This window comes from Arachis ipaensis, chromosome B3 (genome assembly GCF_059453495.1).
Source record: "Arachis ipaensis isolate K30076 ecotype BB chromosome B3, ASM5945349v1, whole genome shotgun sequence".
In the NCBI taxonomy this organism is placed as follows: Eukaryota; Viridiplantae; Streptophyta; class Magnoliopsida; order Fabales; family Fabaceae; genus Arachis; species Arachis ipaensis.
In genome coordinates this window covers 34,644,082-34,667,924 of record NC_142438.1, presented here as the reverse complement: position 1 = coordinate 34,667,924, position 23,843 = coordinate 34,644,082, and the positions used below count along the sequence as shown (strand labels likewise).

Here is a 23,843-nt window from a genome sequence, read left to right as displayed (position 1 = left end):
GCAGTTGAAAGAGACCAAAGACAATTACGCTAACGATGTTGAGGATTTGAAGAAGAAGGAGGCTGACTTGGCAAGCGTGCAAACTCGGTTGATTGAAGTAACCGCTCAGCTAAAGGAAATGGAGAAAAAGAAAGGTGATGAGATTTTGGATTCGTTCGTTGAAGGATTTGAAAGGGCTCTCTTACAAGCAAAGTTTCTGGCACCAGAAGTGGATTTATCCGAGATGGATCCTGGGAAGATTGTTTGTGATGGCACGATGGCCGAGGATGATGGTGACACCGAAGATGAGGCTGATAATGTTTAATGTGTTCTGTTTATGATTATGTTTTGTTTTATAAAACTTTATATGCTTGTTTGAATACTGTGCTGCTGTAGATGTAATAGATAGTAGTATGTGATGCTTTTGAACTTGGATTGTGTTGTTTGGATTTTAAGATTGTTTGCCTTTGATTATGTGGCATATTTTGGAGTTGCTTTTTATTTTGGAAAGAGCATTGCTCAGTTGATCGGAATATTTCCGTTTGTACAATATGATTGCCGAGTATAGGCAGATTGTGATTAGACGAGTATTTTCGTTGTTGGAACTTTATGAACAATAGATAGAATGGCATCGCTTAATAATGAAGATGACTGATAGTATAATTCGTTAGTTAAGGAGAATAAGAAAAAACTCATTTGTCATATACAGTAAAATGTTAGACCTTTGAATACAAAGGTGCAGGTAGGCTAGCCTCGTTAAAACCTCTCCAAGCAAAACCCTTTTGGGAAAAAATCTTGGTAGTAGGAAAAAGAGTACAACCCTGACCCCGACTTTTAACTATAAAATTTTTTAAGGGAGGAAACATTCCAAGTATTAGGTAGGATTGAACCATTTAGGGATTCTAGCTTATATGCTCCGTTACCGAGGACTTGTGTTACTCGGTATGGGCTGTCCCAGTTTGCTGCGAGCTTTCCGTGGGAGGGTGGTTTCCGAGCATTCTCTGTCTTACGAAGTACTAAGTCATCTTTTTGAAATGATCGACTTCTTACCGATTTATTGTGTCACCGAGCTATTGCCTGTTGCGCTGCACGTTATCGTAGTGTTGCTATATCCCTTATTTCCTCGATGATATCTAACTCGGCTCTCTGAGCTTCATCGTGACTACTGAGATTAGTTCTGATAGAGCTTTGCGAGATTTCTAGTGGTATCATCGCTTCAGAGCCATAGACAAGTCTAAATGGTGTCTCTTTTGTTGCTGATTGAGGTGTTGTATTATATCCCCAAAGGACTTCAGGTATTAATTCGGCCCAGAGTCCTTTAGCGTCGTCTAACTTCTTCTTGAGTGCATGTAAGATGACTTTATTTGCTGCTTCGGCTAATCCGTTTGTCTGAGGATGCTCAACCGAAGCAAAAGGCTGTTTGATTTTAAAGTTCTGCAAAAAAATTTGAAATTTCTGATCGACGAACTAGTGACCATTGTCAGTGATTATATGGTGTGGGATGCCGAAACGGCAAATAAGATTTTTCCAAATGAAAGAAATCATTTGTTGGGATGTAATCCTAGCTAAAGGTTGGGCTTCAACCCATTTTGAGAAATAATCAATTGCAACAATGAGAAATTTTACCTGGCCCGGTGTTGTTGGGAATGGACCGAGGATATCCAGGTCCCATTGGTTGAAAGGCCAAGTAACATCAGAATGATGAATATGCTCGGCAGGCATGTGTATGATTGGTGCATATTTTTGACAATTGTCGCAAGTCTGTACCTTGTTTTGGCTATCATGTTTCAACGTCGGCCAAAAGAAACCAGCGCGGAGGATTTTTGATGTTAAGCTCCGAGCTCCTGTATGTGTTCCACAAATTCCTTCATGCGCCTCGGCCAATGCTATGTCGGCTTCAGCTTTGTTAAGGCACTTTAACAGCGGGCGAGTGTATCCTCACCTGTATAATGTTCCATTGAGTAACGTGAAAAAAGACGCTTGTCGGCGAAACTTCTTTTTGTTGTCTATATAATCTGGTATATGACCTGCTTGTAAATATTCTATGAAGTCGTTTCTCCAATCCTGTTCCTGTGTAACACTTAACACATCTGTTAGGCTTACTCTTGGGGATGTTATAGTGAATTGATGTAGTGTAGATGAGTGGGATTGTGTGCTGCCTAGTTTGGATAAAATGTCTGCCCTATGATTTTGTTCTCGTGGTATGTGTTGTATTTCAATTTTTGAAAAGTTTGAACTTAAATCCTTTACTAACAGTAGATATTTAAAAAGAAGAGGGTCTCGTACCTGGAAAATGTCATTTACCTGTTGTACAATCAATAGGGAGTCACAGTGTACCTTTATGGCAGATATTTGGAGATCCAAACAAAGTCGGAGTCCTGCGACTAGGGCTTCATATTCAGATTGATTGTTATTGGCTTTGAAAGATAGGTGTATGGAATGTTCTAGGACAAAGCCATCGTCTGCTTCCAGACGGATGCCAGCTCCACAAACCTCATTGTTGGATGAGTCGTCTACATATAAAGTCCATTGCTTTGTATGGTTCTCTTCTGTAGGTATCGTAAGCTCTGCGATGAAATCGGCCAAGAACTGGGACTTAATTGGTCCTCTTGATTGATATCTGATGTCGAATTCTGATAATTCAATTGCCCATTTAATAAGCCTGCCTGCAATTTCTGGTTTGTGTAGCACCTGTCTTAATGGGTGATCTGTTCGGACATAGATTACGTGGCTCTGGAAATAAGGTCGGAGTCTTCTCACCGAAAATATTAGGGCTAAGGCGAGCTTTTCTATTGTCAAGTAGTTGAGCTCGGCGTGCTAAATAGTTTTGCTGACAAAGTATATTGGATGCTAAACTTTGTTTCTTTCTGTAACAAGAGCAGAACTTATCGCCCAATCAGTAACTGATAAATATAAGAATAAATCCTCCCCTTAGAGGGGTTTTTGCAAAATCGGCGGTTGTGAGAGAGTTGTTTTTAGTTTGGAAAAAGCTTTCTCACAGTCGTCGTTCCATTGAAATTTGTTTTTCTTTTTTATTGTTTGGAAAAAAGGAAAAGACTTTGAAGCTAAGCATGGTACAAATTTTGATAGTGCAGCAAGTCTTCCTGTGAAGCGCTGTACTTCTTTTACTGTTTTTGGGCTTACTATATCGACAACAGCTCGGCATTTGTCAGGATTTGCTTCAATGCCCCTGCTTGTGAGTAAAAAACCTAAGAACTTACCACCTTGAACAGAGAATGCGCATTTCTCTGGGTTTAGGCGCATGTTGTAGCGGCATATTTCGCCGAAGATTTCTGCTATATCATCGATGTGGTTTTTGCCAGTCTCTGTTTTGGCGACCATATCATCGACATACACCTCGATGTTCCTACTGATTTGTTTGGCGAAGACCTTGTCCATAAGACGTTGGTAAGTTGCTCCTGCATTCTTTAATTCAAAAGGTATAACTTTATAACAGTAGTTACCAAAATCAGTGATAAATGCCGTTTTACTTTGATCGGATGGGTGCATGAGGATTTGATTATAGCCCGAATACGCATCCATAAAACTTAAGGTAGCATAACCTGATGTGTTATCCACCAAAGAGTCTATGGATGGTAAAGGATAAGAATCCTTTGGGCATGCCTTATTTAGGTCAGTAAAGTCGACGCACATGCGCCACTTATCGTTTTGTTTCCTTACCATTACCACGTTCGCAAGCCAGGTAGTAAATCTGATTTCTTTGATGAATTCCGCATTGATTAGCTTTTGAGTTTCTTCTAAGGATGCCTTTTTTTCTTTTCATCGCCGAGTTTTCTCTTCTTCTGCTGTACTGGTCGGACGGTCGGATTTATAGCTAGTTTGTGGATGATGATTTGTGGGTCTATGCCGGGCATGTCCGAAGGCGTCCATGCAAATAGGTCGGCTTGCTCTTGTAGAAAGGCAGCGATGTCCTTTAGCTCCGTTGCACTGATTGATGTACCTACATAAGTGAATTTATTAGGATCATTGTTGAAATAAACTTTTTGTAAGTCATCTGATGGTGTAGGTCTTTCAAGAAAGTCGGCTCTTGGATCTAAGTCGGCTAGTGCCGAGTTGCTGGTGCCGAGGTCGACATTGTTGACTTGTTGCTTTGAACGATTTGGGAATTTCATGCTGATGTTGTAACATTGGCGGGATTCTTTATGGTCTCCATGAATCGTTACAACTTGATCGTCCTGCAGAGAAAACTTAACACACATGTGAACTGTAGATACAATTGCACCGAACTTGTTTAAGAAAGGTCGGCCAAGTATGAGATTATATGGGCTAAAGCAATCTACTACTAAATATTAAATATCACATGTTTTGGAAAGAGGATACTCACCCAGTGTGGTTTGCAACCACACTGAACCCAAGATCGGAACTCTTTCTCCCGAGAAACCGACTAGGTCTCCCCCTGTTGACTGGAGTATGTTGTCGATGAGTTTCATCTTTTGGAATGTTGAGCAGAACAGAACGTTGGCGCTACTTCCGGGATCTAGGAGTACTTTCCTTACCAACAAATCTCCCAGTTGAAGGGTAATGAACACAGGGTCATCTAAGTTCTGAATACTGGAATTGAAGTCTGCGTGTGTAAAAGTTACTTGGGGAAGTTGGTTCGCGGCTTCGGTATTGCGTTGTGGTCCATCCACCGAGCAAATTGCTCGGAATGATCTTTTCCTGGCCGAATTTGATTGCCCTCCACTAGCGTATCCCCCTGAAATAAAATTAATTATACCTCGTGGCTTTTCGTATTGGTTCGAGGATGCCTTCTCCTTTCCTCAGTGAAGTTGTTCGGATGAGTCATTTTTTGAGGTAGGTGTGGTATGCTTTTGGATGTGACCGCCAATATACTTGTCAAGGTGTCCTTGCCGAGCTAGCCGCTCCAAGAGGTCCTTCGCGACCACGCAGTCATCGGTAGTGTGGCCGTGCTTCTGGTGGAAGGCAGAATATTTGGACTTGTCTACATTCTTGGTATCTTGGTAGGTTCCGGCCTTCCTTGGTGGCTTGATGAGCTTTGAATTGAGGATCTCTTTGATGATATCATCTCTCTTGATGTTAAACTGTGTATAAGAATCAAATCGAGTGGTTAGTTTAAAATTTTTCTTAGTGCTTGGAGTTTTATCCTTGTCTCGGTAATATATTTTGTCGGACTTCCGGGCTTGTCTAAGCTCCTCGATATTAATTTGGCCTTTGGCTTTCTCACGAAACTCAGCAAGGGTCTTCGGCTTGCCTACTGCGATGGTTTCTTGGAACTTCCTAGGTCGGAGTCTGCTTTTGATTGCGTGCAGATGGACCTCGGGGTGGAGGTCGGGTATATTAATAGCGACTTTCGTGAAGCGGGTCATATATTCCTTCAGGCTTTCATTAGGTCCCTGCTTGATTGTGTTCAAATAATCGGAGTCGTGGAGATAAATTACAGACCCAGCAAAGTGTTCTTCAAATAGCTTGGCCAGCTGCTGAAATCATGAGATAGAACCTGCAGGCAAAGCACACAGCCAATCAAGTGCAGGACCATATAAATAATTCGGAAAACAACGGCATAAGACAGTATCTGATGCACCGTTAACGATCATTATTGATCGGAATTTTTTGAGAAATTTCTTCGGGTCGCCGAGCCCATCATAAGGTGTGAGGGTTAGTGGCAAAGTGAATCTTTTTGGTAGCTCGAAATTCATTACTTCTGGCGTGAAGGGCCCCACGGGCTCATCAGGCTCTTTGTTTTCGTCTTCAGGCTGGGCTCCCTCGACTCGGATGGTCTCCGAGACGTGGGATGGGTCGGAATGATGCTCTTCATCGTCTTGTTGATGTTGGTGAGCGTTATTGTTTTCGATCCGGGCATTATTCAATTCGGCAATTTGGGCAGCCATTCTTTGATTTTCCTCTGCCATACGCTGATTGGTTTGCTGTAGCTCGGTTATCATCCGCAGAAGCTCGGATGGAGAAGGAGGTGGCACGTCAGCCATGGATGCGACAAGAAGTAATGGGACCAGCAGAAAAGATCTATTTCCTCGGCCCCACGGTGGCGCCAATTGTTCTTGCCTGTAGAATAGGTCGGCTTCTAATGACGGATGACTGCTGAACTATATCCTCGGAGGCTGATCGTCCAAACCTTTGAGTCCGAGCTTCTCCTTCTGATATGATGCGAGAATATGATCGTCGGAAAAAAGGGGGGGGGGGGAGGAGTGTACCTGCAAAAGCACTCCGGAACTTAAGTCAGTATATTGTGTATTCTGAACCTATTGAAGAAGATACTTTACCTTGCTTTTGTATGGTGTGCTTCTTGTCAGTTACGGTTCGAGCATTTATGTCGGCTCGAAGGGGATTGATAACGTATCTGATCGTTGTGCCGTTTGGGTATCGGTTATGATAAGAAAATAAACGGAACCGAGTTATAGCTCATAAAAGCCGAGCTATAATAAGTGATGCTGAGTTATAGCTCGTATTGATGATGGTCATAAAACCGAGTTATAGCTCGTATTGATGACGACCATATTAGATATATTCAATCATCATGTTGATTGTTTGACAAGAAGATAGCTTTTACAACGTTGTATGAAGATAATACGATGTGTATTGCTCAACTTAAAAGTTGATATATCAAATGTGATCGAACAAAATACATTTCTCCCAAATTCTTTTCACACATGATCTTCAAAATTAAGGAACAATTAACGTTCAAATGATAATTTGGCATACTTATTTACCAATAAGTCGCTTCCTAAATCCTTCTTTAAAAATCTGGTACATAGCTAGAATTGGAATGTGTTGCTTTCGATATCTTATTTGATGTTATCAAAAGGGGAGAGATTATACTCTTTTTCCTAATGATTAGGTTTTTATCTCATTGGATTTTTTTATTAGGTTTTTGAATGAGACAGTTCTCGTTATAAAAGATATTGTTTTTTTTTTTCTTAGTCGAATTTTTATTTCGTATGATTTTTCTTAACAAGATTTTTAATGAGACATATTTCTAATGACATCTAAGAGGGAGTGTTATAAAATAATTGTTATTATAAATGTCATATTATGAAGTATGGAGCATTATATAATAGAGTATGTAATATTATCAATTAATAAAACATGGTTTTCATAGTGTGTTTTTACTTAGTAAATAGGTTATGTAAATAATATCCTACTATTATTTAATTCAAAATCCTCATCTATAAATAAACCATAAAAAAAAGTTTTAACACACATCAAATTTATAAGTTTACATTATCCTAATTCTTTTGTTCTTGTGTATCATATTTTTGTAATAAAAAATTTATTCTCATAAATTATCAAATATTATACCGTGAAAATATCACCAAAATACAACTCTTTTATATTCTCATATATAAATTTCTATTGTATTTGTCTATTTTTATCATATTTTAACAACATTTTTTTGTTTCTTTTTTATTATGAGTCTCCGTTTAATTTTTTTTGAGTATTGATGAATAATATTTTTAAAAAATAAAAACATTAACAAAAAATAACATAATTCAATATAATTTAGCACAAATTAACATAATTTAATACAATCTAACACAATTCAACATAATTTAATATATACATTAAAAATTTATATAATATATTCATTATAAAAAAAAAATTTTAACAGATTTTTGTGATACGGAATACCTATGTTTTCACGGATTTTTTATTTTAATAAATAAGTAAATTATAATAATTACTAAAATAAATAATTTAAAAAATATTTATCAAAATAAATAATTTAAAAAATATTTATCAAAATTAATTATAATATTACTGAAATTTAAATATATTTTAAATTTGTATATACTTCTGTACAACAAAAAAAATTTAAAATATAATTATATGTAAATTATATTTTAAATTTTATGTACTTTTATGCCATAAACGAAATTTGAAATGTATATAATTTGAATTTAAAAATTAATACTCAAAAGAGTACATACAAAATTTAAAAATTTTGTCAATTAAAAATAATAGTATTAATAGTAGGCCAGTAAAAAGGTAATTATATTAATAGTGGGCGTAAAATGTGTTGACGTGCTTATTTTCAATGGACAGTCTATTTTTCCTATCATTTAAAATGGACGGTTTATCTTTTCTTTTATTTAAAATCGTCTATCTTTTTTATTATTTGAAACGTTCCATTTTTAAGAGTTTTGTTCAATTTAAATCATTAATATTTTTTATTATTTTTAAAAATTATATTTAATTATTTATAAATAGATATATCTCGTTTACAGTATATCTCGTTTACACCATAAACGAGATAAATGAAAATTAAAAAACTACATATATCTTGTTTACAGTGTAAACGAGACAAGAGTATAAACAAGATCAGAGATGGATATTTATTTCGATAAATATTTTTTAAATTATTTATTTTAATAATTATTATGATTAATTTATTTATTAAAATAAAAAAATCCATGTTTTCGCTGGTCCTTATTTATTTGCAAGAACGACTACCCGTCTTCATAAATCTTTCATAGGTCTTCATTTAGCCTGTGTTTTGAATATAGAATTTTTTTTTTGTCATCCCTTTCCACAATCTAGTAGAAACCCAAACAATGTAAACAATTGTCTATATTGTTAGAATTTTTATTCTAATTGTGGTCCAATTTGTTAATATAGAAATTAGTTTGGGTGGTATTGTAATTATTTATTATTATATTGACAGTTGGTCTGTTCTTTGATGGAAAGAACACGACTGTTCATCATAAACATTATAAAATTTGGGTCCCCAATTCTAATCAAAAGAACAACAAAAAATACACCTTGATTCCATCTGGCTCTCTGTGATTCAAGAATTGGAAGTTCCAAATTAAATCAAAGAATTTATTGGCAATGGCTGGAGGTACGTAAATTACTGGTTTTATGAAGAAATCTAACATGTGGTATCAGAGCAAAATTGTCTCTGCCTTGCCATTTAAAAATTTGATTACTGTGCATTATTTTGATAAATTTTTTTCAAAAGAAGAATGTATAGTATGAATTTTGAAATAAGTAAGAAAAATCATTGAAAGTTAAAGTTGACGTACCATAAGAAGAGAGAATAATAAATAATATTCTCAGAAAAGAATCTCCTAAATTTGTGTCGTAGTTGTTCTTCATAATAGTATAATTTTCCATGATTCCCATAAGTTTTCTTATTCTTGAATTAAAAAAAAAAAGAAGAAGAAAGAGAGAAGAAGAAAGGGAAGACGGTGGAAGAAAGAAAACAGAATAAACTTGTTTCAATGGATGAATTTTGTTTGTTATATAATATTAAATGCTTTCTACTTTTACATTGAAGTTGTTGTGTTTCAAAATTTAAATTTTATTATAAAATTCAAATTTTGGTTGGAGTGAGGTTTGAACTTGGATCTTCTAAATATTGGCAAAATAGTTATCCACTAGATCATCTTCACTTTTGATATTAATCATGTTATTGAATTTATTTATTTAATGATTATATTTGCATGCAATATAAATTCTTCCGCTGCATATCATATTGTGATTAATATATGATTTATTGAGGAGTAGCCACAACATCCTTAATAATAATTATATTTAAAGAAATCACATAAATATTAATATAATATATTTGTAATTGTTGTGAACTATATAATAAACTTACCCACAGGAATTTATTATGTTATTCACATATAATTAGATTGAAATAGAAAATATTTTTTACTTCTTAATTAGCCTACAAGTATTAAGAAGTAGTATTTTATTTTCTAGTTTCAATACTTTAGTTCATATAGTAAATATTATGTGTGTTAAAATCTTTGCCCACAGGTAGATTTTAATGACACTATAATTTATATTTATTTTGATATGACTTGCATTGGCATGTATTATCATATATTATGGATTTTGATGTGCCTATTTAAAGTTGAGTAATGTTAGCATGATTTATTATTTGCAGCAGTAATGATATCTGAAACTGTATCTGAAGTTCATTTGTTAAGTGGTGACAACTATAAAGAATGGAAAGATAAGATTCTCTTTCACTTAGGGTGTGCAGACCTTGACTATGCTCTTCATAGGGAAGAGCCTCCGACACCTACTGATGCTAGTTCTCAAGCCGAGGTAGCATTATACGAACGGTGGGAGAAATCCAATCGTTTAAGTATGATGTTCATTAAGTCTCGTATTTCAGCTAGTATCCGAGGTTCAATTCCTGATTGTAAGAATGTCAAGGATTATATGAAGGCTATTGATGAACAGTTTGAGTCTTCTAGTAAGGCACTTGCAAGCACCCTAATGACACAATTGTCATCTATGAGGCTTACCGGCGTAAGAGGTGTGCGTGAACACATCATGAGGTTGAGAGACATTGCAGCACAACTGAAAGCTTTAGAGGTTGAGATCTCTGACTCATTTCTGGTGCATCTTATTCTGAATTCTCTTCCTGCCCAGTACGGACCATTTAAGATTTCTTATATCACACATAAGGAAAAATGGTCCATTAATGAATTACTGGTGATGTGTGTGCAAGAGGAAGGAAGGCTAATTCAGGAACTTGGTGAAAGTGCACTATTAGTGACAAATGAGGGTAGTAAAAAGCAAGCTCATAAGAAGAAAGGAAAGGGTATTGTATCCCATCCTATGAAGAAAGAAGGTGCACGGTGTTTCTTTTGTAAAAAGAAAGGACACATGAAGAAGGAGTGCCCAAAATTTAAAGTTTGGCTTGAAAAGAAAGGTATTAACCTTTGTGATCTTATTCCTTCAGTGTGTTTTGAATCTAATTTTGTTGAAATATGTCATGACACTTGGTGGATTGATTCTGGTGCTGAAATTCATATTTCAAATACCATGCAGGGTTTCATAAGGAAAAGGAAACCGATAGGAAGTGAACTGAGTATCTATATGGGCAATCGGATGCGTTCACGTGTGGAAGCTGTTGGAACATTTAGGCTTGTATTAAGTACTGGTTGTATTTTAGATTTAGAAAGAACCTTTTATATTCCAGATTTTTCTAAAAATTTGATTTCTTTATCTAAACTTGTAAAACAAGGATTATGTATAAATTTTTATGATGATTCTGTTGACATTATTAAAAATTCTAATATTATTGGACGTGGTACTTTAATTGGTGATTTATTTAAAGTCCATTTAGCTAATAATGTTCCATCTAGTCTTATGATTATGCATGGTAATGGTATGAATGAAAAATCCTCCATGTTGTGGCACCGAAGGTTGGGACACATCTCCATTGAGAGAATAAAGAAATTAGTAAGTGATGGAGTTCTTGAAACTCTAGACTTTACTGATTTTGATACTTGTGTGGATTGCATTAAGGGAAAGCAAACCAAAAGGTCTCAAAAAGGTGCTAAAAGGAGTTCTGACATATTAGAAATAATTCACACTGACATATGTTGTCCTGATATGTCCTTAAGTGGTCAGAAATACTTCATCTCCTTTATTGATGATTATTCACGATATATGTATCTCTATATGCTTCATAATAAATATGAGGCATTGGACGCTTTTAAAGTTTATAAAGCTGAAGTAGAGAAACAATGCGGAAAGAAAATTAAGATCGTGAGATCAGATAGAGGTGGAGAATTCTATGGGAGATATACTGAAAGTGGACAAGCACCTGGTCCATTTGCAAAGTATCTTTAAGAGCATGGTATTGTGGCACAATACACCATGCCTGGCACACCAGATTAAAATGGTGTAGCTGAAAGAAGAAATAGGACTTTGCTGGATATGGTGAGGAGTATGCTTAGCAACTACAATCTTCCTTTATCCTTGTGGAGTGAAGCCCTTAAGACAGCTGCGTATATATTAAATAGAGTTCCAACAAAGGCAGTTTCTAAAACGCCATTTGAGCTATGGAAAGGTTGGAAACCTAGTTTGAATCATATACGTATTTGGGGTTGTCCTGCTGAAGTTCGGGTTTATAATCCATAAGAAAGGAAGTTGGACCCAAGGACGATAAGTGCCTATTTTATCGGCTATGCAGAAAAGTCTAAGGGTTACAGATTTTATTGTCCCTCCCATTCAAGTAAAATAGTTGAATCTAGAAATGCAAGGTTTTTAGAGCATGATGTGGAAAGTGGGAGAAATCATCCTCTTAAAGTTGTTGAGAATGATAATGTTTATCAAACCTCTCCATGTACAAGAATGATTGTTCAATACAATGCCCATACAAATAGGGTCAATGTAGAACAACCTATTACTAATGTTCCATATCATGAAGATAATGTTCAAGTAGATCATATGGTGGAGGATCAAACTCTTCATAATGAAAATGTTGTTCAAGAACATATTGCTCAAGAGCAACTTCAAGAAGAGGGAGAACCTGTTATGCCACTACCTTTACAAGAGGTTGATGATGTAACATTAAGAAGATCAACAAGAATAAGAAAGCCTGCAATTTCTAGTGACTATGTAGTGTATCTTGCTGAGTCTGACTATGATATTTGTGATGAAAATGACCCAACGACGTTTTCACAAGCAATGGAAAGTCGTAATTCCAATTTCTGGCTAGATGCTATGAAGGATGAAATGAATTCTATGGCAGATAACCAAGTTTGGGATCTTGTAGAATTGCCTGATGGGGAAAAGGCCATTGGCTGTAAATGGGTATTTAAAACCAAGAAGGATTCATCAGGCAATATTGAGCGCTACAAGGCTCGACTTGTTGCCAAAGGATTTACTCAAAGGGAAGGAGTTGACTACAGGGAAACCTTTTCTCCTGTTTCAAAGAAAGACTCCTTCCGCATCATTATGGCATTGGTAGCACACTTTAACATGGAATTGCATCAAATGGATGTGAAAACGGCCTTTCTTAATGGAGATTTGGAAGAAGAGGTCTATATGAGACAACCCGAAGGGTTTATCTCAAGTGCTGGTAAGGAGTTAGTTTGCAAGCTTAAGAGAGCAATGTATGGTCTTAAGCAGGCTTCCCGACAGTGGTATTTGAAGTTTCACAATGTGATTTCTTCATTTGGATTCATTGAAAATATTTTTGATCAATGTATATATCACAAGGTTAGTGGGAGCAAGATCATATTTCTCATCTTATATGTAGATGATATTTTGCTTGCAACAAATGATTTAGGGTTGTTACATGAAGTGAAACAATTTCTCTATATACATTTTGATATGAAAGATATGGGTGATGCATCTTATGTCATTGGCATAAAGATTCATAGAGATAAACATAAAGGAATTTTAGGTTTATCTCAAGAAGCCTATATTAATAAAGTTCTTGAGAGGTTTAAAATGCAAAATTGTTCACCAAGTGTTGCACCTATTGTGAAAGGTGACAAATTCTGCTTAGATCAATGTCCCAAAAATGAACTTGAAAAGAAACAGATGCAAAATATTCCTTATGCTTCAGCTGTTGGAAGCCTAATGTATGCTCAGGTATGTACAAGACCTGACATTGCTTTTGCTGTTAGCATGTTAGGAAGATATCAAAGCAATCCAGGAATTATCCATTGGAGAGCTACAAAGAAGGTCTTAAGGTACCTTCAAGGGACCAAGGACTTCATGCTTACATATAGACAAATCGACAATTTAGAAATTGTTGGATACTCAGATTCAGACTTGGCGGGATGTGTTGATTCTAGAAAGTCAACGTCAGGATACATCTTTATGCTTGCTGATGGAGCAGTATCTTGGAAGAGTGCAAAACAATCACTTGTAGCCACTTCTACCATGGAAGCCGAGTTTATTGCTTGTTTTGAGGCTACATCACAAGGTGTTTGGTTAAAGAATTTCATCTCCGGGCTTAAGATTATGGATTGTATCTCTAGGCCATTAAGAATATATTGTGACAATTCAGCTGCTGTGTTTATGGCTAAGAATAATAGAAGTAGTAGTCGAAGTAAGCACATCGATATTAAGTACTTAGCCATTAAAGACCGAGTTAGGTCTAATGAGGTACAGATAGAGCATATTAGTACTAAACAGATGATAGCTGATCCTTTGACAAAAGGCATGCCACCAGGATTGTTTAAGGATCATGTTACTAGTATGGGTTTATGTTCTGTAATGTCACTTATATGACTCATGTTATATTATATGACATATTTGGATATGAAATTCCTATTATTGTTTGTTTCTCATTTGGTCAGTATATATGCGCATACATGATTGAGAATGACAAATAAAATTCAGTGAAGGACCTAGAATAAGCATTGGGCTTATTCCTACAGAAATACCACATGAAGAGTTTATTCAGTTATGAGATATTACATTGTGATACATAGAAGGTAATACTCGATTAATGAGAAACTACCGCTATGATTCGTGTAATTTGTCTTAATTGTTTAAGTATAGTATGTAATTACAAACTATACATAACAAATGTTGGACCAAGTGGGAGAATGTTAGAATTTTTATTCTAATTGTGGTCCAATTTGTTAATATAGAAATTAGTTTGAGTGGTATTGTAATTATTTATTATTATATTGACAGTTGGTCTGTTCTTTGATGGAAAGAACACGACTGTTCATCATAAACATTATAAAATTTGGGTCCCCAATTCTAATCAAAAGAACAACAAAAAATACACCTTGATTCCATTTGGCTCTCTGTGATTCAAGAATTGAAAGTTCCAAATTAAATCAAAGAATTTATTGGCAATGGCTAGAGGTACGGAAATTACTGATTTTATGAAGAAATCCAACATATATCCCCTCACCTCATTGCAATCACTACAAGATGTTTTATTTTCTCTGAAAAACACTAATAATAGTATTTTAAACAAAACTGTGACTTACATATAAATATTTTAGAACATATAAATTAAAAAAAAAACATATATTAGTCGATAGAAAAAGTTTCTTGGTTAAAACCAACGGAAAAATGATCCAGTTAATTACCATATATATATACAGGAAACATGAGGAAATGAAATTAAAGGTATAGGGTGAATGGAAGTGTCTATAGACAGCATGATTTTGCACCGTCATAGCCATCACATGGCTACCCTTTTGGGCAACCAACCTAATCCTTTGAATATTTGTTTAAGTCACTTTCCTTGTCCCCTACTCCCCTTCCATGAGACGAGCCTCCTAATTTTTATTTTTGCCAATAATAACTTTGTGTCTTGGCTACGTGATCAAACAAGAAATAACATATATGCGATTATAATGAAGCTAAGCAGAAAAGACGACCTTTGATTTGAGGATAATACACGGGATAGATAGATAGATAGATGGATGATTAGGGTCATCAACAACTAACATAAGCACCAAGAAACAACCCATGATCATGATATGTATAATGAATAACCATCCGGACCCTCGCCATCATAGCTGTCTCTATATATGTGCAAAAAGAAACACAAAATCGCTGCCATCAAAGATGTATACACACACGCACAACATGTAGGGGTGGCCTTTTGTCCACAGGTTTGGAATATTCTCATCCTCTTCACTAACTTTACATATAGGCAACTCAATCTATCTATCTATATTTGTGTGATAGCTAGCTACTAATAATATATATATATAATAGTTATAAGACGGGCTGCCTAGCTAGCTAGTTTTGCATCATTTGCACAACAAACTTTAGTATCTGAATGCAAGTTGAGTATGGACATGTTCCCCTCTGACCCCTCATCACAAGGGTGGACATACATGAGATGCTTAATAGCTTGTTTTCTCCTCCACACACATACACATATGCCACCAATTTCCCATTATCTTTATTTTCATATACATTTACAATATATAGTTAGCAGGAATTTGTTTTTTGGTTAGGTTGTATTGGACAATCCCGCATTATAACATCACAATATTCACGTGTACTACACTCTCAAACACATAATATTAAGGATTTTCATTCACTATTGGTCTTAGCCAAATCTCAAACCCAAATTCACCTGTTATAAAACAAGGAATTTCACTCTTTTTTTTGTCTTGAAGAAATTTCACTCTTAAACTAAGATCTTGTGTGCGTTGGCAGGGTTATTAGGATTCACTTCATCAGGAACCATGTGATTGATTGGGTAGCCCGGCCCGGCCCCTTTGAGGGACCATACAGTCCCTGCTCCTCTCCTCGCCTTCATTCTTAGGCATACAACTAGGATCCAATTTATGCTATATATAATAACTAATCAACAACACATGCATTCCCCCCTTTCCATCTCCTATAAATCTACCTTAGCCTCAATGTATAATAATACCTTTTTTTTTTCTAATATATTTATTTATTTCTAAAAGAAATAATCTCTGATAAGATGGCTGCACTGTAGAGATTTGAAAGCAGGGTATGGATAAGATTTTAAAATGTTTTTCCTGCTGATATTCATTATTGAAGCTTCAAAGTTTGGAAAAGTACTCCAGGTCCCACCGCAAACCAACAAAGCCTTTACTTATATAAATTATTATGAACCAAGAATCTGGCTATGAAAACAAAAACAAGAAGAAAATAATTGTTGAGATAATTCAAACACTTCGCATTTACAATGATAATTTTGCACATGTAAAAAGGTAGATGTTTCGTTTGGACATGCATGTTTTATGATTACTGCTTAAAATTCTGTGCTCCAACTTTAAATTTATTAAATGTCCAATTAATAGATAGACACTTATTATTACTTTTAAATATACATGTAATTTTTTTTATATAATTTATTTCAGTTTTTCCAATGGAGTATAACTTCTAGGCTTCTAGCTTCAATGAAATTACGAAAATAATAGAAAGGGTTACAAAGTCTCTTTTTTTTTCTTTTCTTTTTGTTTTTTCTCTTTAATGGGAACTAAATCAATTTAAAGGTTCATTTTCAATTTTTGTTTTCTATCAATAAATTTCATTAATCAGAGATTACAGGCTCAATCTCTTATATCATACATGAATAACATGATGCAAAACTAAATCCACAATTTTAGTTAATGAAATATATATATATATACACTCCAGTAGGCGAAATAGTTTATATTTTTGTCAGGATCCAACCCAGTTAGAGCGAAGCCCAAATGAATCGGACCAAAACACCCAAACAGTACCCGACCTGGACAAAGATCCATCCCCACATAGACCCCATCCCAACCCAATTCATCGTCCGTGACCAAAGAACCCCAATCATCGTCTTCGCCAGACCTCTTCTGATGCGCTCCATGGCTGACGCTGCAGAGACGCTTTGTTCTTCGGGTTGTTGATCTCAATTAGAAGGCGAAATAGTTTATATAACGTGTGACGATGCAATTTTTATTTTATTTGACGGAGGCCCGAATGTAAGTTATAGGCTAAGATAGCGTTCAGGAGAATGAAAGGCCAAATTAAAAACAAAATAGGCCACAAGTAAAATAAAGTGTAGTTGGGCCTGTGAAACAAAAACAGCAGATGATTGCTTAAATACGCCTCCTGCAGATAGTGAAGCCATCACCAACAGAAGCAAGAGCAATTTCAATGCGAGAATCTTGTGAGATTGCTTTGTTGAAACAGAGTACGGCTTCCCTGAATGCTCTTTTTCCTGCTGGAACATCTTCTTCCTTCCATGCAACGTTTCCACCCCACAGCGTGTTATCGTATATTATTATCCCTTCAATCCTAATCAGTTTTAGAAGGCGCTCATGGTAGTTCCAATAATTTGCTTTTATCAACGTCAACAAACGCAAAGTCAAAACTGCCCTCGTTGCACTCATCTTGCAAGAGTTCATCAAGAATCGGTAATGCCGGAGAGTCTATAAAGTTGATCTGGTGTTCAACGGCAGCTTTCTTTATGGATGGGAGTCCTTATCATAAGCTTCTCTGTCTGGATCCAGCGCTATAATTTTTCCATCTTGAGGAATCGTAAGCGCCGTGTGGAGAAGAGAGTATCCAATGAACACTCCAATTATAATTGTCTTTTTTGGCATTAATTCAACACCTTCAACAGTAACGCCATTAGCTGACTGGCTTCTGGTGCCGCTCTCATGAACCCCCTGAATTGATTAATAACCGCATGGTTAGGTTAAGTTAGGTTAGGATAATGCAAATTAAATTAGTAGTAGTTAGAAAGAATAGTTAGTTACATTGGGTGGTTTGCAGTGGCATTCCTTATTTCTTTGAGAGCCTCTGCTTCTCGTGGAAAAACGCTCGTCTCCAGTATATACTGCCATGACATTATTAATAAATTAATACAAGCTAAGTGGAGGGAAATAAAAGTGTTGAACATCCAAAAGCACTACTACCTTGGTCAAGTTGTGGCTCCGTAGTATAAGTATAACTGGGTTACGGATCATTCTATCGTTTGGAAAGTCCCCCATTATTTCTATATTTCTCTCAATAAACCATAGTGTAATTATAGTGTTACGAGTTGCCACGGTCATAACCTCCATTCTTGTGCTGATCTTCAATTCAACAACTATCAGTCTGCCACGTTCTCACTGCTCAGAAATTGTGTACAATATGGGGGATCTTGCAAACGCCATTTTCTTGTTGGACCATATGACAGTGTGTTTGGGTTTACGTTGAGAAATAGAAAAGCCCATTTAAGCGTCTTGAACGTCCCATTGTCATGTTTGGCAATTTTTTAGAACTCCTAACCCAGAAGTGCTTTCACCTTTGAACGTACGTTCACGTGAAGCTAAAAATTTAAACTTCTGTGTTCATGTTGGAAAGGTTAATTACCGTTAGAGAAATTAAGTAAGAAATTTATTTCATATCTACCAATTGTACCCTTCATTTCTTCTATAAAAAAGATGCACATAATCACATAAATGCAGCATCAGCATAGAATAATTAATTCAACCATACTAAGAATAGATTAAAATCAGCTATCAAATTTAATAGTTAGTGTAAAACTAGTAGAATATAAATTTTTTAAAATTAGTTGAGTATTCCCAATTATCACCAAATGTGATTGGAAGACAAATAGCTTAAGAAAGAGTAAAGTAAGAATAAAGAGAAATTATTAGCATTCATAAGGTATGACTATTGAGTTCACGCACTAGACTGCTGGCTTTTTGCACTATCTCTAGCGCTGGGCTTATTAGCTTCTCAAAGACACACCTATCCCTCGCTTTCCAAGTGCTCCAACACAGCGCCGCGATGAAGAGGATCTTTTGTCTACCTTCGATTTGAGCCGCTGTCCAAGATAAGGCTCGTTGCCACCAATTGATAAAGGTCTCCTCTTCTCTCTGCCATAAGTCAGGGGTTATTAAGCTTAGAGATAGAGGGTATTGGAACAAGGCATGAGAAATTGATTCATCTTTTAGCATGCATCTTGGGCAAGTGGCGAGGGTGGATGCAAACCGGCTATGGATTTGATGCAAAACCGGAAGCTTTTCATGAAGACTCTTCCATAAAAAAATCTTAATTTTATGAGGTAATTTCAATTCCCAAATGCTATTCCATACTCTGTGGTTCTGTATGTTCTGAGGCATCAATGAAGTAGGAGAATGAAAGAACCCATAAGCAACTTTGTATCCTGACCCAACTTCGTATATACCAGATTTTGTCCAGCACCAATTAACTTCATCCTCCTCTTCTATTGGTTTGATGGAAAAAATTTTATTGCATATATCAACTGGAAAAATTGACTCAATCAGGTTTCTGTTCCAACTTCTATCAGGATTTAGTAGCGCACTAACATAATACACTTACAGATTCGGTGGGATTGTCACTGCAGCTTGAGGGACATTAAAGGGCAATGGTGGTGTGAGCCAGGGATCATGGAAGATGCGGACATTAGCACCAGAGCCTATTTTCCATAACAATCCTTTCTCAATCACCTTGCGGCCTTCAAGAACACTTCTCCAGCCCCACGACGGTATGCTTCCTATCTCTGCATGTAAGAAATCTGTATATCTGAAATATTTAGCTTTGAATATTCTTGACAGTGTAGAATTAGGGTATTTCATTAGACGCCAACATTGCTTGCCCAATAAGGCCAAATTTTGTGCCCTTAGATCTTTGATCCCCAACCCTCCATCTTTCTTCGGTCTCGTCATTGTGTCCCATTTAATCCAAACCATTCTTCGTTCTGCGCCTTTTTGATCCCACCAAAATTGCGAGAGCATGCTATGAATCTCAGTTAACAGCGTGTCCAGGAGCTTGAAACAAGAGAGTGTGTAAATAGGAATCGCTTCCCCCACCGCTCTCAATAGCGTGTGCCTGCCACCTGAGGACAATAAACTTCTTTTCCAACCCATAATCCTCTTCTGAACTTTATCCTTGATAGCTCCAAAGGTTGCTTTCTTTGATTTCTGAACTATGGAGGGCAGCCCCAAGTATTTGTCTTGGGCTCTGATATGTTCAATATTTAGTGTCTGCGCAATTGCTAGTCTTATGTTCCGAGGTGTGTTGTGACTGAAAAAGATGGTCGACTTGTTCAAATTGAATTTTTGCCCACTGAAGCCCTGGTATATCTCTAGCAATTCCAAAATACTTTGCCTTGTACTAGGTGAGCCCTTGCAAAAAAGGATTGAGTCATCAGCAAACAAAAGGTGATTAACTGTTTGGCATCTCCGATTAACTTAAACTCCTTGAATTAATCTATTTTGCTCTGCCTTGTGTAGCAAGAAGGAAAGCCCTTCTGCACAAAAAAGAAATAGATATGGAGATAGGGGGTCACCCTGTCGGATGCCCCTATTTGGCCTAAATTAGCCAAAAGGTTGCCCTTCCACAACAATAGAGTAAGAAACAGTCGTTACCAATTCCTTAGTCCAGTTTATCCATTTAGCATCAAAGCCCAGCTTTTCCATGATGTACCATAAGAAGTGCCATTCAACCCTATCATAAGCCTTGCTCATATCTAGTTTAATAGCCATTTCATGATCTGCTCCACTTCTCTTATTTTTCAAATAGTGCATACATTCGTAGGCAATTATAATATTATCTGAAATGAGTCTACCTTTGAGAAAAACACTCTGATTTGGGCTTATGATTTTATTCATAATACCTTGTAGTCGATGCACCATAACTTTAGAAATAATTTTATACATAACTGAGGACAAACTAATCAGTCGTACCTGAGTCATGTCACTGGCATCTGGCACCTTTGGAATCAAACAAATTTGAGTATAGTTGAAGCTTTTTAGAATTCTGCCACTGTGAAAGAAACTTTGCACTGCCTTAAAAACGTCACCTCCAACTATATCCCAGAAAAAGTGAAAAAACTTAGCTGTAAACTCGTCATCACTAGGAGCACTCTGAGCATGAACACTGAATGTAGCTCTTTTAACCTCGTCCATAGTTACCGGCCTTTGGAGCCTACGATTCATGGAATCTGTAACCTTAGGCTCCAAATCCTCCAAATATGGATTCGGATCAACCGAACAAGAAGAAGTAAGAATATCGCAGAAGTAGTCTTCAGCTACCTTTGCAATATCCTTCGGTTTTGATGCAATCTCATTGTTCCTCCCATCTAATCTCCAAATTCTGTTCCTTCACACCCTTGATTGAAATTTCTGGTAAAAGAATCTGGTGTTCTGATCTCCTTCTTTTAGCCGTTTGACTCTAGATTTTTCTCTCCAATAGCTCTCTTCTTTCATATATGCTAGCTCCAACTTCTCTTCCAATCTGGTAATCTCCTCTCCCCCATTGATTCCAGCCACCCGCAGCTCCTCTAGGCTAGCTTGAAGGTCCTCAATTTCTTTCCGAGAGTTTGCTTTGTGAGTTATCTGCCATTGAACTAATCTATGTCTACATTCTTTCAACTTTTGGGCCAAGAAGAACATATCCGAGCCTACTACTTCCATTTTCCACACTTTGCTGACAATTCTTTTAACATCATCTTCTCCACACCAACGTTCCTGGTATTTAAAATGCCTTTTACTATGCCAGGATCGAGGTTCAGTTTCCATCAAGATAGGAGCATGATCCGAGCCTGATTCTGTGAGCCTGTGCACCACTGCATTCGGAAACTTCAGCTTCCATCCCATCCCTACTAAATAGCGGTCAAGCCTCTCCTTCACCAAATCCTCTCCTTGTCTTCGGTTTGTCCACGTGAAAGCCCCCCACCATTCCAATATCCACTAATTCGTTGCTATCAATAAAATTAATGAATGTTGCAATGGTAGTTGCTGATTTTTGGCCTCCACCCTCCTTTTTCGCTTGACTTATTATAGCATTAAAATCTCCCACTATTATCATTTTTTTCTTCCAGTTGTTGACTCATTGTTGTAAGCTCCTCAAACTGTAAGGCTCGAATTTGTTCCGAACAGCTCAAATGGACACTAATGAACGTCCATACCCCATTGTTTCCGAACTCCTTAACTTCAGCTGCTACAAAGAATTCTCCGCTGTTTATAATTTGAACATGGATGCTGTCCTTCCAAGCTAGCGCAAGTCCTCCTGCCATTCCTGACGGGTTAACAATATGCCAGTTTTCATAGCTGCATGCCCGGAGTTTTGCTTCCACCTCGAGATTGGTTCTTTGTTTCACTTATGAACACAATCTCGGGGGAGTAGGATTTACATATCCCTTTTAGGGTGTGAATTGTCAGGGGTCTCCCCAAACCACGATAATTCCAAACTATGGTTCTCATGGCGCCTTGGATGCCATTTGTAGGCTGGCACCCTCCACCCCCTGTTCAATTGCATTTTCATCCTCTGTTCTTGCTTTCTTTGTAGATCCTTCAACTATACCACTCATCAACCTTTTTTTGGATCCAGCTTTAGTCTCTAACCCTCCAGTACCTTGTCTTGCTAATTTTTTTCACTTCTTGCCTTCCTCTGTTGTGAGACATTGCCCAATAGTGAATTACATAGGTTGTCCTTCATCCTCCTTGGCATTGGACTGACCAGCTATGATAACCTCCATGCATTCTGTTCTAGAGTTGGCTGATTGAGGTGACTCAGGTGCTGCCTTGTTGCCAGTGTTTTGTGGTTTCAAACTTTGTTCCTCCTCGTGCATTGACATCCCTGCAAATTCCTCCAATAAGCAGTTTAAGACCGGCTTTTTCTTACGTTGAGTAGCCTTATTCTGATTCTGGGCTAAGTTGTTGAATGTTATTTCTCTTTTAGAGTTAATTCGTATTCCCACTTGGCTGGCTTTAACCCATTCGCCAATGTCATCCTCTTTTACCCTATCACTCTCTGTGTCCTTCAGCAGATCATGGCAGTTTTTCACCTCGTGCCCCAATTTTGCGCAATAGGTATAGAACTTTCCAAGTCTCTCATAGCGCAATGCCACCTCTACCTCCTTTTTATTAGGTCCTGCAATAATTAACTGATTCCTCACTTTCTTGGTAGCTTCAATATTGATCTTGGCCTTTACAATCCTAGTTTCTCTGCCTCTCATCTGAAATTTACCTACCTCCAACACTGTGCCCAGCCTCTCTCCCAATTTACGTCCAACTTCGAGGGTTTTAAACGATTCTGGCAAACTCCAAAATTGAACCCAAAGTGGAAAATTGGAAACAATCTCTTTATCACCGTTCTGATCTTCCTTCCATCTCTTGACATAGAGCACGTAATCCTTGAATAGCCATGGAGAACCACGTTAAACACGCAAGACATCCATCTCTTTATTAAAAAAGAATTGAAAGTGATTGTCCCCTTTGTCACTCACGCTAAATTCCTCCGGATTTCCCCATATAGCCTTTAAAGCATTCCCCATGGTTCCAACTGAGAAGGTTTTGGAAGCAAAGAGTCTGCCATAGAGACTATTGGAGAAAGCGTTAATACATTCTGATATGTCTGCCTCTTCCAGCAGAATCACATTTCTACCTCCTTTTCGGTTGTCTTCCTCGGTCCGATCTTCATCCCTCCTTGCCTCAGCCATGCAGATTACGTAGATTATCTTTGTCAAACTAGTAGTCAGAGATTTGTGTTGAAATTTAATTGACATTGACAGTGTAGCCTTGAGGGCAGCAAAGACTTTGTTAAAAACCCTAACAGAGCACTAGAAAACCCTAACAGAGTACTTCTAGGAAGATGTTAAATATAAAAAGAAAGAGCGCTTTATTTTTATATTATATATTATGACACAAAAGATTTATAGA

The 23,843-nt window shown here is 36.8% G+C and overlaps 2 protein-coding genes and 1 pseudogene across 3 annotated transcripts; 1 reads left to right on the top strand and 2 right to left on the bottom strand.

Moving 5' to 3' along the window:
• The first annotated feature begins 9,876 nt into the window (after window positions 1-9,876).
• LOC148570280 (uncharacterized) lies at window positions 9,877-10,802 on the top strand. Its single transcript, XM_088507422.1, has 2 exons — window positions 9,877-10,648; window positions 10,768-10,802. Exons 1-2 carry the CDS (start codon window positions 9,877-9,879, stop codon window positions 10,800-10,802), a joined length of 807 nt encoding a protein of 268 aa, XP_088363548.1.
• A 6,031-nt stretch (window positions 10,803-16,833) lies between these two features.
• On the bottom strand, window positions 16,834-18,153 carry LOC107634349 (putative caffeoyl-CoA O-methyltransferase At4g26220; annotated as a pseudogene). The gene is made up of 3 exons (XR_015907557.1): window positions 18,087-18,153; window positions 17,928-18,007; window positions 16,834-17,837 (listed from the first exon to the last, which is right to left on the bottom strand). The product of XR_015907557.1 is annotated as a putative caffeoyl-CoA O-methyltransferase At4g26220 (transcript).
• A 733-nt stretch (window positions 18,154-18,886) lies between these two features.
• LOC107632879 (uncharacterized) lies at window positions 18,887-22,198 on the bottom strand. Its single transcript, XM_016336517.1, has 5 exons — window positions 22,091-22,198; window positions 21,291-21,872; window positions 20,868-21,227; window positions 19,501-20,306; window positions 18,887-19,034 (listed from the first exon to the last, which is right to left on the bottom strand). Exons 1-5 carry the CDS (start codon window positions 22,196-22,198, stop codon window positions 18,887-18,889), a joined length of 2,004 nt encoding a protein of 667 aa, XP_016192003.1.
• Between the last annotated feature and the right edge of the window lie 1,645 nt (window positions 22,199-23,843).